This window comes from Quercus suber, unplaced genomic scaffold (genome assembly GCF_002906115.3).
Source record: "Quercus suber isolate HL8 unplaced genomic scaffold, Cork oak 2.0 scaffold_30, whole genome shotgun sequence".
Lineage (NCBI taxonomy): Eukaryota > Viridiplantae > Streptophyta > Magnoliopsida > Fagales > Fagaceae > Quercus > Quercus suber.
The window spans coordinates 1,788,687-1,806,807 of NW_027069495.1; the positions used below are offsets into that span (position 1 = coordinate 1,788,687).

Sequence of the window (18,121 nt, forward strand, 5' to 3'; positions counted from 1 at the left end):
CTACTCTGTGCACCATCTAGTTCGTAACCAGCCTATTTAGCTGTGGTGAACCAAGTTCAGTCCCTTAAAACAACAACTAAAAGGCCCAAGGTCCTTGCTTTCGCTTGGACCTCGACATCGTCCGAAAAAGGACCCTCACACCTGCTTACTTACTCTTATTAAAGTACCCTTTCCTTTGAATGGTATCTGAGATCCTAGGGTGGCTAGTGCATCAACAAACCTGTTTTCACTCATTTGGGTGTACTCCACACTAAAGGTCTAGAATTTTTGCCCCACCCTTTGCGCCCAAGTTCTGTAAGTTGCCAAACTTTGCTCTCTTAGTGCAAAGTCACCCTTTACTTGGGAGACCACGAGGTTGGAATCTCCTAAAACCCGCTGAGCATTATGGCCAGCCCAGTCAGGTATGCCTCGTATTCAGCAACATTATTTGAACAGGAAAACCCAAGCTTGATAGATAATGGCATGGTATCCCCATCTTTGCAACTTAGCACAATTCCCAAGACATTTGAAGTTGTTGTTGTTGACCTATTAAACCTCATTGTCCACTTCTTTCCTGGAAGTTCTGCCACTACCACTGCCACTACCACCTCCCCGAGGATCACTTCGCTTAGTGAACACTTTTTTCCCCTTGGGAACTAGGCTAGCAGATCTGTTATGGCTTGGCTTTTGACAGCCTTAGGGGTCCTGAGGCCGATGTTATAATGAGAAAGTAAGACCAGCCACTGTGCTATTTTTCTCGTTAGGAAAGGCTGATGAATGAGTGCTTTTATGAGATGTGACTTGGTTACTAAGAGGATCTGGTGGGCTAAGAAGTACCGTTTTAGCCTTTGAGATGCGTAGATAACTACTAGACGCGCTCTTTCTATCCTGGAATACTTGGTCTCTGTATCTTTAAGTGTCCTGCTCACACAATAAATGAGTTGCTTATTCCCATCACCATCGTTTTGCGCTAGCAGGGCTCCTATAGCTTAGTAGTTTGATGCTAAATATAGCAACAGGATTTGCCCACGTACTAGGGTTTGTAGGGCAGGAAGATGATTCATAATCTGCTAGATCCTCTGAAAGGCTTCCAGCTGTTCAGTTCCCCAAGTGAACTCAGCCTCCTTTTTCAACAGTTTGGTTAAATTGCGTGTGACCGAAACTAATCCTGGCACGAACCTTCTGATGTAGGAGACCATCCCTAGGAAACTTTTAATCTCTTTAACCGTTGCAGGCCTTTTCATTGTTACAATGGTTATGGCCTTGGCTAGATCCATACTTATGCCTCTGTGATGCACTAGGAATCCAAGAAATTTTTCAGCAGATACTCCAAAGGCACACTTCATGGGGTTCATGTGTAGTTTGTATTTCCTGCACCTTTCAAAAACTTGTTCAAGTATTTGAAAGTGTCCTGCCCTGATTTTTGACTTTACCACAATAGCATCCACATAATCTTCCATTTTCCTATGCATCATATCATGGAAGATAGTTGTCATGGTTCGCTGGTATGTGGCATCTGCATTTTTAAGGCCAAAGGGCATCACAGTGTAATAAAAATTTTCAATTATGGTCCTGAATGTTATCTTTTCTGCATCTTTGGCAGCCAAGCAAATTTGGTTATACCCATTATATTCATCCATAAATGAAAACATGGAGTTCCCTGCAGCTGAATCTACAAGGAGGTCAACATTAGGCAGGGGGAACTCATCTTTTGGACATGCTTTGTTTAGATTGCGAAAATCCACACAACACCGAATTTGGCCATTCTTTTTTTTCACAGGTACTATGTTGGAAAGCCATTGGAATGCTGGATGAGCTTGATAAAACCAGCTGCCAACAGCTTCTTGACTTCTTGAGTTATTTGAGCCTCTATATCAGTGTGAAAGACCTTGACTAATTGGACTACCGGCGTGACTCCCGGGTCTACATTAAGAGAATGGACCACTAGTCCTAGATCCAGACTAGGCATCTCATCGTATGTCCATGCGAACACATCCATATATTTCTTATGTAATGCCACTAACTGCTTCTTTTATGGTGTTGTTTACTAACTGCTAATGAAAACAGGCTTCTGGGATCCCAGCTCAACCCCCAAGTTTATCTCTTCCAATTCCTCCTCAGGTTGGATTTGTGCTTCCTTTATTGGGTCCTCTAGGATTTCTTCTTGAGCCATCATACAATCTGGTGGTTCGGGACCCTCCTGCACAATACATTCAGGCCCCACGCACTTTCATAAATGATAAATTAGCCTTCCTCTGGGCTCTCGTACTATCACTCATTCCTGGGATCCTGAAGAGCTGGTCTCTTTCTTTTGCCTTTTCTATCGAAGAGGTTCCTCAGGTCATGGGCACCCCCTCCTTCTTATTCTTCCAAGATAGGTGCTCTTGGAGTCTCTGGTTTGGGGCTTTCATCATCTGGTACTAACTCGTGATAAAATATTGTTTCCACAAAGTTCACTTTTCCTTTGCAGAAGGGGTTCAGGTTGGCAGGGATCCTTACGGGCCTCCCATTCAATCTCCCTTTAACACATTAATGGTACGTGGATGGAATAAGGCAATGCTTATGAATCCATGGGCATTCCAACAGAACATGGTAAGAAACCTCTAAGTTAATCACATGAAATCTGGTCAGGACTAGTATTGGGCCTACCCTTATAGGGGCCCTACTCTTAAGGCTAGCAGCACATATCCCTCAGTTGATTTTGTTGATCTTCCAAATCCTGTTATCTCTATGGGAGCCCCTAGGATCCTCCTGATAATCAGGCCCACGGCTTCTAGGGTACTCAAGACTATGAGGTTGAGTGATGCCCCTGTGTCTACCAATGCTCTTTTGATTTGGACACTGTTTATGGTGGCCATTAAATAAAGGGGTTTACGATGATCTGAATGTTCAAATTTCATGTCTTCATCAGTGAAGGTTATTGTATTGGTTGTCTCCATGTAAGCTCGGCTGTCATGAGATTCTGCTGTAAAACAATCTACTCTTGAATTTGTTGTTATACTCATGAGGGATTCTTTGGCCATTCTTCTCACTTCTAGCCCAAATCCTAATTGATTGAATAATGTTCTGAATTTAGGGCTTTTCTGAAGGGTTTTTACTATGTTTAGATGGAATGATACTTCAGGCTCTTCTGCTTCCGCTAGGTTTCCATGGATCACCATAGCCACCACTACTTTCCCCTTGTGATCGGGTAAAGGGTTCCTTTGCACCTTGAGTTCCTTCTGAGTGAGATCTATGGTCCCCTCCCTAAGCTTCTTATGAAAAAACCTACGGAGGGTCCAACAATCCTTAGTAGTGTGCTTGACATAGTTATGAATTCTGCAAAACAGTGGATTCTTTCTTTCTTCCTCAATAGGTGGTCTAAATATAGTGAATGACCTAACGATTCTGTCTCCAATCCAGTTATCCAAAACATGGTTCAATTCTTCTGTAGTACATAGGATCACAAGTGGTTCCTTAGCCTGTAATCAAAGTGCATGTTGGATATGCAGGTCTCCACGAGCTCTTTTTCTTTATGGTTTCCATAGCAGTCCAGAGAAACGTCTTCAAACCTTTTGATGAACAGGACAAGATCCTCTCCAAGCCTTTGCCTTACCATCTGAAGGCTTTGGAAGGTAACCTTGTCTTCACCTAGATAGTACTTTGCACAAAACATCTCCATCATCTCGCCCCAAGTTTAGATGGACCCAGGCCTCAAAGTGGTGTACCATGTATATACTCTATCCACTAGGGACTCAGCAAACTCTCTTAGACATAGCTCCTTGTCTCCTGCGTAAGGGCCCATGGTGTGAATGAACCTAATCACGTGTTCCACAACACTCCTATTTCTTCCATAAAAAGGATGGAACTTCATTGGGATAAGGCTTGCCAAGGAGTTCTAGTGGGAATGGGAGATCCCAAGAAAATTGCCTGGGGATCTTCGAGAGCTTTTCCCTTTCTTGTTCTAAAAGGGCATTAACATCTACTAGCATGAGATACTGGGGGCTAGCTCCCCCTCCTTCTGCTGACCCTCCCTTTGGTTAGGCTCTATTTTGGTTGACCACAGGGGGGGCGTTATCCTTGATTTCTTGGGTCCTTCCCTCTTTCAGCATTTCTGCCATTTAAGCCATAGGGTCTAGCTCCTGCCCTCGTGCCTCTGTCCTGAGACGACTTCCTACTCCACTAAAGGTACTTCGTTCTTCTATCTGGAAGGTACTTCATTTTCTTATATGGGCTTAGATGTCGTAAGTGGCATATTGGTACCTTTACTGTTCCTTGGTCTTGGAGCCATGCTCTGCGAAAGGGACTACTTCTTCCCTCTCCTTTACCCAGTCCCCAGTGAAGTCGCCAAAATGCATGAGTCCTTTTTTAGACAGTACCCAGGACCAAGTAGAAATAAGGATCCTGGGCCCTTTACTTATTATGAGGGTCGATTTTTAACAGTATCCTGGCTCAAGTTTAAGTAAGGACCCCAGGCCCTCTTGTCATAGTTTGAAGGGATTGGGCTTGGTTCACTGCAGCTAAATAGGCTGTTTAATAACCAAGTTATGCGCAGAACAAAGATCCTACAACAAGTATACATTGGCAAGCAAGAATATATGTATTGACTAGTAAGAAAAACAATAAAGGAAGATAATGTAATAAAGAAATACGCGAAATAACCGTTAGAGATCCTCAAATCAGTATGAGATATTTCATTATCTTTTTCCTCTTAATTATAAATTACAAGGTGCCCATAGACTAGTAGGGATCCTCAAAACTAACATGAAGTATTTGATTATCTTTTTAATTATGAATCACAATATGCTCACTAAAACATGATACAAGGTCCAAATGAGCTCAAAAATTACAGACTTAGATGGTTATTCAAGCCTTTAAGACTTGCAAAGTTTGAATCCCCTTGAATCCAAGTAAATACTAGTGGCGGTTTATGGGATGCCGAGAGGTATTTTTCTATTTCTTTGAATTTTGACAGAGTTTTCTCAATAATTCTCTTATGATTCCACTATTTTCGAATGCCCCTTTGATGTTGGCCGCCTGCCCCTTTTATAGTGTCATGGTAGGATTCTAGGGTACCGTCAATTTCTCTCTTTTGCTCCCCTAGGCATCAAAGCTTGTGCTGTGCCTGTTACCCAGATGGTAGGTTCTTTCCTCATTCTTTATAGTTTTCTCATTTTGATGATGTTTTCCTGAAAGTCCTTCACTGACTTTCCATTCGGTGGTGCTTCTAGGTAGCCGACCTTCAATTTCCCTTCTTTAAAAACTTCCACGCCTTTACCCTTTGTCATTTTTCCAAAGTGAGCCAAATCCTTCCCTGCTAAGCCGAAGGTCTTCCCTGGTACTTCCCCTTATGTTTCATCTTTCTGGGTTCCCAAAGTGCCAGCCTTTTTCTCACGATTTGTTGCTTTCCAAGCCTTCTGTTTTTTTGCTACATCACTAAGCGCTTGAGGAGGACGTATCTATCCTTCGTTTCCTATGCTTTTTGATTCCCCCTTTTCGAGCTATCTCAATCCCATTCTAGCTGTGTTGCGCGTCCCAGGGATCCTTGGCTCTGAGCGGTCTCTAGGATCCTGGCCCAGTTTTTTTTTTTTTTTTTTGTCTTCTGATCTTGGCAGGCTGGGCCTTTGTTTTATGGGCTCTAAAACCTGCTCCTTTATGGATCCTGGGCTTCAAATCTTTGGGCCTTATATTATGATTTTTTGGACCTTAACACTTATTGTTTAAAGGGACTGAGCTTGGTTCACCGCAGCTAATTAGGTGATTTCGAACCAGATGGTGCACAGAGCACGAATCCTACAACACATACATGCTAACAAACAAGAAATATATGCATTGAATAGCAATAAACAACAAATGAACGAAGTGGTAAAAAAGACACAAAATAAAGCGTTAAGGATCCTTAAAACAATGCAAAATATTCCATTACTTTCTTAATTATGTAATACACTATGCTCACTAGGATGTGTTACAAGGTCCAAATAAGTTCAAAAATTATAGACTTAAATGGCTCTTCAGGCCTCTAAGACTTGCAAAGTTTGAATCCCTTTGAATCTAAGTATGTTCTCTAGTGGTTGTTTGAGGATATCGGGTGGTATTTCCCTTTCTTTTCTTTCTTTTTTGAATTTTGACAGAGTTTTCTCAATGATTTTACTCTAATTTGCTGTTGTTGAAATCCCCTTTCACTATTGGTTACTATCCCTTTTATAGTGTCATTCTAGGGTTTTCGGGGTACCACTGATTCCCTCAATGATGGGTACCAGAGCCACTGTTGTGCTAGCATCATTAATGGCTGGTCCTTTCCTCATTTCTCATTATTTTCTTCTTTTAGGATCTCTTCTTCAAAAGCCTCTTGTTGACTTTTTGTTCTTGTGGGTCCTAGAAGGTTGGTTTTTGTTCTCTCCTTCTCCAAGGTTTCTAGGTTCCACTTTTTTCAGACCCACCTTTTGGCTACCTTCCCTTTTGTCATTTTTCCCAAGTAAGCTGATTCCTTTTCTGCTAGGCCAAAAGATCGCAAGTCTCCTCCCTTTTTAGTTCTTCTTTGTGGGTTCCCCGAGGTACCAAGGCTCTTATTCATGAGTTACTAGTTCCTAGGCCCTCGACTTCTTTTCTGCATCATCGGGTGGCTAATAGGGACATGTTTGTTCTTGTTCCTTGTGTTTCTTGGCACCCCCTCTTGAACTGTCTTAATCCACCCTAGCTTTGCATGTCTGAGGATCCTAGGCTCCTGGGAATCCTTAAGTATCTTGGCCCAGTTCTTTCCCTAGGCTCCCTAGCAATTTTTGTCTTTGATGGGCTGGGCTTTCTTCTTCCCTTTGTCTCATGAGATTTGAAACTTACCCATTCATAGATTTGGGTTCTTCCTTATGATCCTTAATGGGTTTTGGGCTTCTCCCCCCTTTTCTTTATTGAAGGCCCAAATACTTTACTTTCTTTTTCTATAGTGCAATCCTTTGTGCTGTTTTGGGCCTCGGTGCAATATTGTGATTTTTTAGATCTCAACAACCTTAAATTAGAATGAGTGAAAAAATGAATATCGAAATTTATGATGCACAAAAAATTTCAGTGAGTTGATCATCCACACACGTGCCAATGGGTGTACCTGAAGAACAAAAGAGAATAATCAATCAGAGAGCATCGATGGGGTGCCAGCCAAAGACCCTCCGAAGGTTATGTTAGTAATAGAAGAATCTCCAAGGACTCAAGAGTAAAAGCTAGTGAGAATTCATGAACCTCAAGAAGGGTTGGGTTTGTGGTTTATATAATGGTGGAGAGTTGACTTGAATCCCTTGATACATGGGAATTTCCTTGTAGAGAAAAGGATCCCAAGATATTAGGGATCACATTTCCATATATAGGAGATCTGATTGCATGGTAGGGTCTTTGGTCGTGATGCGCAAGTAATTTCCATGTAAGAATGTATGAGTGGACCCCACACAAGTCCCATGAAAACCCTAGGGTGATGGATCGTCAGGATTGGGGACTAGATCGCTAGCCTGATCCATCGACCCATGGGGTTGGTCATCCCTTTGGGATTGTAAGGGAGGTTTGGCACCTTATACCGATCAATAAAAAATTATCCTCATCAAAAATAACATTTATTTAGCACGTCGCCAACATGTTTGTAAAAACTTCACTCAAATTTTCATTAAGAACATTTTTTTAGCTAATCATTTTTTAAAATGTGTGGCCAACAAACTCTTCATTCATTCTCCATTCTATTTAACTAATAAATAACCTGTGCAATATAGAAGAAAGTTTAATAAAGTATTATTTAATCTCTTTTTTATTTAAAAAATAAATATAAAATTTGATCATTATGTGCCATGAGAAATGTTAATTATAGAAAGGGTGAAGATTTTATTTGGACAAAATCGATGGCTCGTCTACAATGGCTCTATTTTATAGTAAATTTGATGAATGTCTATTTTATGGTTTAATTAATTTTTTGGGCACCAACTAATTAAAAAAAAAAAAAAAAAAATTCTCTAGCTTTCAAATGAGCGCCCTATTTTTTTTTTTTTTTTTCTTTGTTTATTGTAGGGGACTTGATTACTAAATTGTCCATTACTGTTCGGCAAAAGGTTTTGAGATGTTTCACTTGTAAATTTCAACACAGAACATTTATATTTCAACTTATAAACATATGGAAACCATATACTATATAATAAAGTCAATATTAGAAGTTGTGGTTGTGATAAATGAATATTCTTTCTTTATGTTACAAGTGTTATAAAAGAGTTCTCACCAGTCACTGCACTATAAGTATATCAAAAAAATTTATCAAAAAAAAAAATCAAAATTATTAATCTAATTCTATTCTAGATATTAAAAAAAAAAAAAAAAAACTCTATTATTAAAGTCATAAGTCTAATATGTTTAAATTTTTTACTTAAATTTTATTATTAAAAGTTTTGAATTTTTTTAAAAAGAAATTAAATTTCATTATTTAAATTGAATCTTAGATGCCATAGTTCTGTGGATATACACCATTTTTGCAACATGTATGATAGAAGAGTTCTCGCTACTAGGGGTGTGTAGCCAACCCACTGATCTGCCAAAACTGACCCAACCCAACCCACTCGATAGAAGAGTTCTTACCGCTAGGGGTGTGCAACTAACCCATTAACCTACCAAAATTGACCCAATCCAGCCCACCCAGTGGGTTGGGTTGGGTTGCCATTTTTTGCTTTTACAGCGGGTTGGATTGGCTTTGGGTTAGCAGATTCACAATTCCGCCTAACCTAACCTGACCCACCTATATGTAATATATATTGTAAATATATATTATACGGTTTTGTTAATTACTCTTTTGTCTCTCTTCCTGAATAAAAATTAAACTCCTAACTTATTTTCTCCTTTCATTTCAATCTAAGATTTTATTTGTGTTGGTTTGATGCACTAATCAAATAGTTTATGCTGATTTGGCGCTATGCTCATGTTTATAAGGTTAGAAATTTGATGTTATTTGTATTGGTTTGGTGTCATGCTCAAGGTTGATTAATGCATCAAATCAACACAAATAAGATTATAAATATGTTGTTATTTTTGCTGATAATTTTTATAATTTTTTGTTCTAATACTCAATTTTTTTTTATAAAATAATATTGTCAAACCCATGGGTTGGATTGAAAATTTCCCTCAACCCAACCTACACACACCCCTACTCACCGCACTATAAAATTGACTTTTGAAAAAGAAAGTCATAATAAATTAACCAAGCTCACCTGTACGAGAGTGAGGAATAAAACCGACAATCAACTTCCCCTTTTTTTGTCCCACAATTCTACTAGTTTAGATTCTTTAGAAACTAATGAGAGGGGTAGGGCTTGCTAGGTCAAAAAAGTGATAACTAAAATGTCTCCCCAAGTAGTACTTGAACCTACGACCAGTCAATTAGCAATCGACCACTCTACCACTGAGCTAATGAGGAAAAACGGACTTGAAGAAGTCAATTCTCGTTCTTTAGACCAACTTATGACCAAATTATAATGCTATCTACAATGAATATTCTTTGATAGTGTTTTTTTTAGGGGTGTCAATTCGTGTTCGCGGTCGGGTTCGTGTCGTGTCGAGCCATAAGTACTCTGCTATATGGGTTGACCCGAACCCGACCTATTTAGTAAACGTGTCAAGAATCCTCAACCCTAACCCGACCTGTTTATTAAACAGGTTGACCCAACCTGACACGTTTAACCTGTTTAATTAATAAGTCATGTAAAAATTAATACTAATAACCTGTTTGATTAATAGGTCATACATGATCTAAATAATCTATTATTAATTTCTATATATCTAAAATTAAAATACAATTACAACCATAAATATAATAATAAACATATAATTACAACAACAAAATTAAGCAATAATAACAAAATTTAATATCTTTATTACCTAAACGGGTCAAACAGGTCAAACGGGTTCACATGTTAAACACGAACACGACCCGTTTATTAAACGGGTCAGCCGTGTCGACCCGAATATGACCCGAACCCATTTAGCCTCAACCCATGACCTATTTATAAACAGGTTAGTCGTGTCGGGTTCGCGGGTCGTGTCAAATTTTGCCACCCCTAGTTTTTTTACATGCCTTGCATGTGCATCAAAACTAATATAAAAAAATAAAAATAAAATAAAAAATTTAAGGATTCTTTGAATTTTGAGAGACACAATCCTCATTCTACCCCAAGGGAGTAAAATAGTTTCAACACCTATATCGAGATTTTGGAACTCCATTATGAGAGTTCAATTTCGAATGAGTTATCTTACTTACTGGCTGGTATGGAACAGTTCATTTTCAATTTATTTGATTTATGAACAATTATGTAAAGCAATTTTATTTTATTTTGTAGGTATAGTGGTATTCCTCTAACTTACTTTTTAAGTGAAATAAACTCATTAAAACAAACTCTCCCAAATAGCACTCTTTATGATTAAATATACTACACTTGTGAGATCATCCTTTGTCCATTTACAATAATTAAGAACTATAAAGCATTTCACAAGAAAATAAAATAATAAAATAAATTCATTTTCAGTTAATTATTATTGTGTTGTGGTTTTATTTATTTATTTATTTATTTTAATGCAAGCGTTTTATGGAGTAGTCCCAAGCAATGTTCTTTTTGAGCATGTCATGCCCAAGAAATCCACAAGTGTCATTTGCATTTTGCCATATATTTGTATAACTTACTCTTCAATAAAGTGCCTAGTAATACCAATTCGTGATGATTTCTTAATGCCTTTTACTTTGGCAATAATTAAAGTTCTCACCAATGAATTTTGTCTGCCAACATATTCAATCATTTCTTTAAACAAAGGCATAATGCTCAAATAGTTTTTTTTTTTTTTTATTGAAAAAGAAGACCCTGAAATGAATGACAAATAAACAACGAACAATCACCTTTCTACATATATGAAGCACGAAAAGAAGCAAGATAGCAGCTATGCTTATGCAATTTTGTTTTGGGGACTTTTTGTTGATGTTGTTCTTCAGGACCTGTGCCCAGACGTGGTAGTAACTTGTAATCAATTCCTAATTTTTCTTTCATTTTCAATAAAAAGTTTATCTGGTTATCAAAATATATACTATTGGTCTTTCAACGAAGTATAACCACAATAATTTTGATTCAATTCAATAAGATCTTGAACCCGAATGTTAAGTTTGAATAGGATTAGCCCGATTTAGTGCATCCCCATGTAAAAGTTTCACTCAAATTTTCTTTAAAAACTTTTTTTTTTTTTTTTAATTTTAGCTAATCATTATTTAAATTAATGTCCAACAAACTCTCCATTCTTTATTTATTCTATTTAGTATTGCCTTTTATCATTTTTTTATGTGTTCTCTTTTTTTTTATTCTTTTAAGAAAATGAGGAGAGAAAAAGGAGAGAGGGGGTGAATATTTTATTTGGACAGAAATAGATGGCTCAACAATGACTCTCGACGTGGAAGCCACGATAATATTTAGGAAAAAAAGCTAAATAGTAAATTTATTGGATGTCTATTTTATGGTCTGGTTTTCCAAACTTTGGAGAGAAAATGGTTTACATATTATGCTTGAGATGCTCTTACTCATGATGCATGTGATTCTGGGCACCAATTTTTTTTTAACAGAAATTTTAAAATAAGAAAATTTCTCTAGCTTCCAGATGGGTGTCCTACTTTTTTTTCTTTGCTTTTTGTAGGCGGCGTGAGTGCTAAATTGGACCATTACTATTTTGACAAAAGGTTTTGAGATATTTCACTTTCAACTTTAATCACAAAACATTAATGTAACAATTTTTTTTTTTGCTAATGTAACAACTTTTAAATATATGGAAATTGGAAACCATATATAGTATATAATAAAAGTCAATATTAGGAATTGTGGTTATAACAATTAACAAGTGAATAGTATTTTGTTATGTTACAAATTGGAAATTTTTTAGTGAATAAACAAGTTTTGATACAACAGATAATAACTAGAATAATTTGCAAGAATATAAAATAAAAAGTAGTTTAGAAAGATCTCACAATACTATAAAATCACATTGCAAAAGTGTCATCCTTAAAGGTTGATTCATGCTACACGGAGTAAAACTTAATGCTACTAGTTCTCTTGGCCAAATAACCTTTCAGGATTAGACCATAGCGTCAACCTTCATGATAGATGCACTTTCACTCATGGAGGTTCAAGAACAACCTTCTAATATTGTCTTTCCATAAAATTGTAGAAAGATATGTGAGAGAGAAATAAAATAAAAATTGTGTATTTGGAAATATAAAGTAAAAAATAATTTATAAGAAATGGTGTTGTGATGAGATTATATAAGTTATTCATGACAATATGTCTATAGTTATTGGTTAATAATATATCATAAAAACCCAACAACTAGTTTACCCATTATTACCCAACGACTATTTTTCTCATAATTGTCCAATTGTAATACTATCTCACGTACAAAAGTATATTAAAAAAAAAAAAAATTTGTTATTCTCACTACCCATTTGTATTCAAATGTCTGATTCCTATATGTATTTGTTATCTATTTGAATTCAAATGCTTCAATTATCTTTATCAAAGAAAAAAAAATACAAAATTACTTCTTCCAAAAAAGAACCCACAACCTAATGTAAAAACTACTCATTCTTATCCTGAAATTTCTATGATATATATATATATATATTTTTAATTCTTTAAAACATTCCAAATTTTTGTTATCCAAATTCTATACAGTTATCATAAATCTCCATCCACGTTACCTTACCTCTTTCTTATATATATATATATATATATACACATGGTTATTTATATATCACTTTTAAGTATTATAATACTAAATAAAAATAAATAAATAAATAAAAAAGAGCATTATTGCACATGCCAAACTCATGTGATGAGTCTAATATATATATATATATATATGATTTAGAATTTAATTGGATTTAGACTTTTCGGTTTTTGCACCCAATAATTTACTTGCCATAAAAATTAAAAAAAAAATAGATGGATCCATGTCGAAAAATTAGAGTCCAATTGAAATCCAATTTAAAATCTAATTGGATTTGGACTCTTCAATTTTTATACTCAATAATTCACTTGACAAAAAATTAAAAATTAAAAATTAAATGAGACACATAGCGCAAAATTGAGAATCCAATTAAAATTTAATTGGATTTTCTCTTAGTTTTGACTCTGTGTGTGTGTGTGTGTGTGTGTGTTAAATAGAAGAGTTCTCACCACATTATAAATGCGTTAAAAATATTAGCCTAATTTTACTCTAAAAATAAGTCTAAATTCCTATTTAAAATTAAAAGAAACAAAAATCCATTATATATTTTAACTTATTTTATTAATCTACCATAATTATTATTTTTATAAAAAAAAATTCGATCTTACATGACAGGCTTTTGTCATATAAATGAAGGAAATTTTGTATTTTGATTTCATTTATATTTATGATATTTTCTTTACTTTAAATATAAATTTTATCCAGTATATCACACTAGCATACTACAAGTAGTTAAAGAAAAAAATCAGAGTCCACATGGTGCCACAAGCCTAGTTAAAACTCATTTAAGTACATGGGATTACAAAGGAGTTACAAAATTAGATGCCCATTACATAGTTTAAACATGAGATTATCTTGACTTATAAAGTTTGCGTGAAGGAAAAGGGTGTACAACACATTTTTTACAATCTATCTTATAGTTCATGGATGTGAAAATTTGTGACCCATGCATCTTTATTTTCACATAGATTTATCATTGTCATAAAATTGGGAAGGGGGAGTTGAGTTTGTACCACATAACCAGAACTAATATCATTAATGTTAGCCCTATCACTTGAATCTCCAATTTTTATTGAATAATAATAATAATAATATTATTATTATTATTATTATTATTATTATTATTATCAAAACAATTATAAAATATAAAATATGTTGCGAATACTTTTGTGTGATTGGACTATTGCACATTTTTAAAGTTGGCCCACATTCTCACTTTTACTCTAAATGAAAGTAAATCCTAAATAAATAAATAAATAATATTAAGTCCAAGTCCAACCAGCTGCGGAGCCAGGATTGTAGTCTAGAGGGGCAAAATGGTAAAGATGATATTAAAAGTGAAATTAATCTAAAAAAAATATAATCAACAATAATAAAAAAATAAATAAACAAATAAATAAATAAACAATTTAAGCAAATATGAATATATTTCATATTATTAAAATAAATAAACAAAAATAACCCATTCATACTAACTAAAAAAATTTACAAACTGATGGAGTAAGAATGTGATTAGTGTTACTTAAAAAATATAATAATAAACATTTGAAATGATTTTTTTTTTTATTTGTGACATGTCAATTTTAAGACATAAGTTGTAAAATTTATAGTATCTAGCATTTCAAGGATAAAATGCTGTGAAGTATCATAAATAGTAAAAATGGTGTAAAAATGATATAAATAAAAAATAGGACATAGGGCAAGTTGCAGTAGAACAAGACAAAAGCAATGGTTTGGTCACTTTCAACAAGTAAAAGTCTTTCTTCTTTTTTTTTTTTTTTTTTCCATGTCAGTATATAACTACTTTAGACACCCATGTCAGTATATAACTACTTAAGACACCTATTACTAAAAACTTGAGGAGTCGCCGCGGGGGGGGGGGGGGTGGGGTGGGAGGAGTGGCCCCCCTCGCCCCCCGCCAGTGAGTCCAACTCATGTTTGCTGCCTGCCAGTATAGCTTCCACCACAATACACATTCTTTAAAAATCTAGGCCAAAAAGCAAATGCATCAATTGCTAAACAGAAAAGCACCCAACATTGTAGTTGCCACTCAGTATCATGGCCATCATCTCAATTAGCCCCCTATATGATTATATCATCATATGCCTTAGAAAAAAAAAAGTGTATATAGCCCATATATATACTTGCTACACATGCTGTGATTAAGCTAAATTCACATTACCTTCACTCCCAAAAGACAATTTGGCAAAACCCATTATTACATTACATGACAATTCCCCATCCATTTATTAGTTAGTGAAATTAGGAATGGTGGCGTGGGGCTCACAAGCCTTTGCAGCTGGGGTGGGCTCCACATAAGGAGTGGGCTCCACAGGCTTGCACAGAAGATCCTTTGGCAAGTCCTTGATGCCCTTCAAGTAAAACGTGTAGAAGATCTTGAAGGGGAACACAATCTGGTGCAGCTTCACCTGCCCATATACACCCTCAAAGATTCCAGACCCACCAGTCACTGACAAGTACGTGTCCTCATCGTATGTCAGATACGCTCCCTGAACCGATATGTGACCGTAGTCTCCGAAGTAAAAGCTGTATACAGCCTCGTACCGGTCACCTTTCTTTTCCGGTTTGTTCTCGATCAAAATGCATATTCCTGCTGTGATCCCCAACCGTTTCTCCAAGTCTCCGGTATACAACTTTAACATTAAAAAAAAAAATCTTTAATTTTAATTTAAAGATATGTTCATTCACTAATCACTATGTACGAAAAAGTAGAAAACAGATAAAAAAAGTCATTTGCCTGAAGAAAAAAGAAGATGTCTTTATTCCCATCAAAAAAAAAAAAAAAGATGTCTTTATTGACCTTCTGTTTGGTTATGGGGAATACTTTACCAGGAAAGTGAATCCAAGAAAAAAAATGTTAAGTCTTTACTAATATAATACTTTGCATAATTAAGTCCTCACATAAAAGATTTTCTTGGAAAACAAACAGAAACTAGAAAGACGTTTTTTTTTTTTTCAATGGATAGAGATTTAACATGTATATATAATTGACTTTTTCTCGGGAAACAAACAGAGCATAAGAAAATTACTTTGTTGCTGAAAGGAACGAGATCTCCAAGAGAATTGACAGATTTCTGGCTCAACCTGAGGTAGGCAGGGCTTCCACGATCTCGCTCGTTGATCTCATACACGTGCAATTCCTGAACGTTGGCTGCGAAAAAAGAAGGAAAAAACCAAAAGGGTCACATGGGATCATACCAAAAACTGTGATTGTATAGTGTAAAAATTGGTGGGTGAGTGATTTAATTTGAGAAATACTTACTGGGTCTTGTGGAGTCTGATGGGTTAGCCTGGCTTTTGCAAGTGAATGATCTTTTGGGTAGTGAAAAGCTGGGGGTCTGGGGTGAGATTGACTGGAATTTAAGGGTTTGGGTGAGAGATGTGTTTGAGAGCTTGAATGATAGGAGTGAGTTATTGGTGAGTGAAGAGGTGGGGTGTGATCTTGGGTTGGCTAGCTTGATAGGGGGAGAGATGGTTTTCAAAGCAGAGCTTGAGCAAGCCATTGATTAGAGAGAGACAGAGACTTTGAGAGTTTTGCCTTTGGTTGGTGTGTAAGAAAGTGTTTGGTCTGAACGAAAGTGAGAATTAATAAATTGGTGAAGAAGGGTAGTACAGAGATATGCTTATATACAGAGTAGGGTTTAGAAATTTTTTTTATAGTGAGAATTAACCCATGTGTGTATATTTATTTTTTCGAGTGTGCGGATGGACGGTGCAAGATAAAAAATATGGCTAATGGGACTGGTCAAACAGTAATCTATGTCCACATGGAAAATTGGAAAGTTCCTATTTCTACGAAGAACTTTCTTTTTCTTGTAGATCGGTTTGGGATTTGGACGGAAAATGTTGTGAGGAAATTGATCTTGTGACGGCTAGACATGTCTACTAGTGCGTGGAACATGACCACCGGCAAGAGTATTGTGCACCAAGAAGCCTATCTTGGCAGGTTAGTTGGGATTGATTACAGTGATAAGGTATTAGTTGTGGATGATTTTGACACCCTCATGAGATAGGACAATGCGTTGTAATATTGATGGCAAATTAAGCTATTTTAGCTAAAAAATAAAATGAGTTGTAACTTGTAACTTGTAATATATAATGTTGATGTAATTCTTATCATTATGAACATAAATGGAAATAGGATTGATCGGTTATCAAATGGGGTCTATAGAGATATTGATTTGATTTTCTACCACTCAGAGGAGGGAAAAAAAAAAACTACCTACTACTGATATTGGCATTAATAGATACCTAAATTTACTTAATAACTCTTTATCCACCCAATTTTTACCCTCTGCCCATTAAAATATAGCAAAAATAAATAAAAAAATGTAGTTGAAAATTAGTATTTTCATGATATTCACAATAAAAGATTATTTTATTTTATCTTGGGTAAATTATGTATTTGGTTCCTATCTTTTACACCATATATTAATTTAGTTTTTAACATTTCAATTGTATTAATTTGGTTTCTAACATTTCAATGTCATGTAAATTTAGTCCTTATTTTATTTCTTAGATGGAAAAATATGACGTATCAAACGGCCTAAAAAAAATGCCACATCAACAGACACCTAAACTAACTTGTCAACATAATCTTAAATTAAAAAAAAAAAAAAGTGAAAGTCAGCAAATTTTGGGATCAAAATCTCTTACTCACATCTATCAAAAAAGGACAAAACCCTAATTCACGAATGCTTCGAGTTTTGGTATATTGACGTATATAGTATGTGAATGGCTTTGATTACGATTGATCAAAGTCTACTTTGTGTAAGAAATATAGTTGCTTGGGAACCCAACTTACTGGCCTATGGTTATATCATAATATAAGTGTACGACACTCTACGCCAGGGCCCATTTGGGCCTGGGGGCCCGATTTGGGTGAATGGCCCGCGAGCCCATAATGTACCACTTCAGAGTTTCTCAGCGAATCGTCTGTCCCATTCTCCGAGCATATATGAACGACCAACAGGTGCCCCGTCCGTTGCATGTTCGGCGGCTCCTCAGACAACACCTCCACCGAGGATACCCGCAGAGTGGGAAAAACAAGTTCCCAGGCCACTTGCACCGCCTCTCACTACCATCTAACCACCCACTTATGAGTGATAGCATTGGACCGCTTGGGGCACTAAACCTGAAAATAATCACAGCCACTCCACAAAGTTTGAGCTATAAATAAGAGAAACGCAGGGACGAGGGGGGGTTGTTGAAGGTTGAGAAAAGGAAGCCAAGTAGAGAGAGAGGGAAAGAGAGAGAGGGTGAGAAACAGACAGTAAAGAGGGGGGAGCGGTCCAGGCAAGAGAAGAGAGAAAAGTGACCTCATTGGGTCTCAGTGTTGAGAACAACCCAGTGTAGGAAGCCCAAGCCCACCACA

General features: G+C 36.1%; 1 protein-coding gene across 1 annotated transcript; it reads right to left on the reverse strand.

Moving 5' to 3' along the window:
* Positions 1 to 14,919: 14,919 nt before the first annotated feature.
* LOC112015604 (allene oxide cyclase, chloroplastic) lies at positions 14,920 to 16,401 on the reverse strand. The gene is made up of 3 exons (XM_024048025.2): positions 16,010 to 16,401; positions 15,777 to 15,898; positions 14,920 to 15,380 (listed from the first exon to the last, which is right to left on the reverse strand). The coding sequence occupies exons 1-3, from the start codon at positions 16,248 to 16,250 to the stop codon at positions 14,976 to 14,978; spliced, it is 768 nt and encodes a 255-aa protein (XP_023903793.1). The 5' UTR covers positions 16,251 to 16,401; the 3' UTR covers positions 14,920 to 14,975.
* Between the last annotated feature and the right edge of the window lie 1,720 nt (positions 16,402 to 18,121).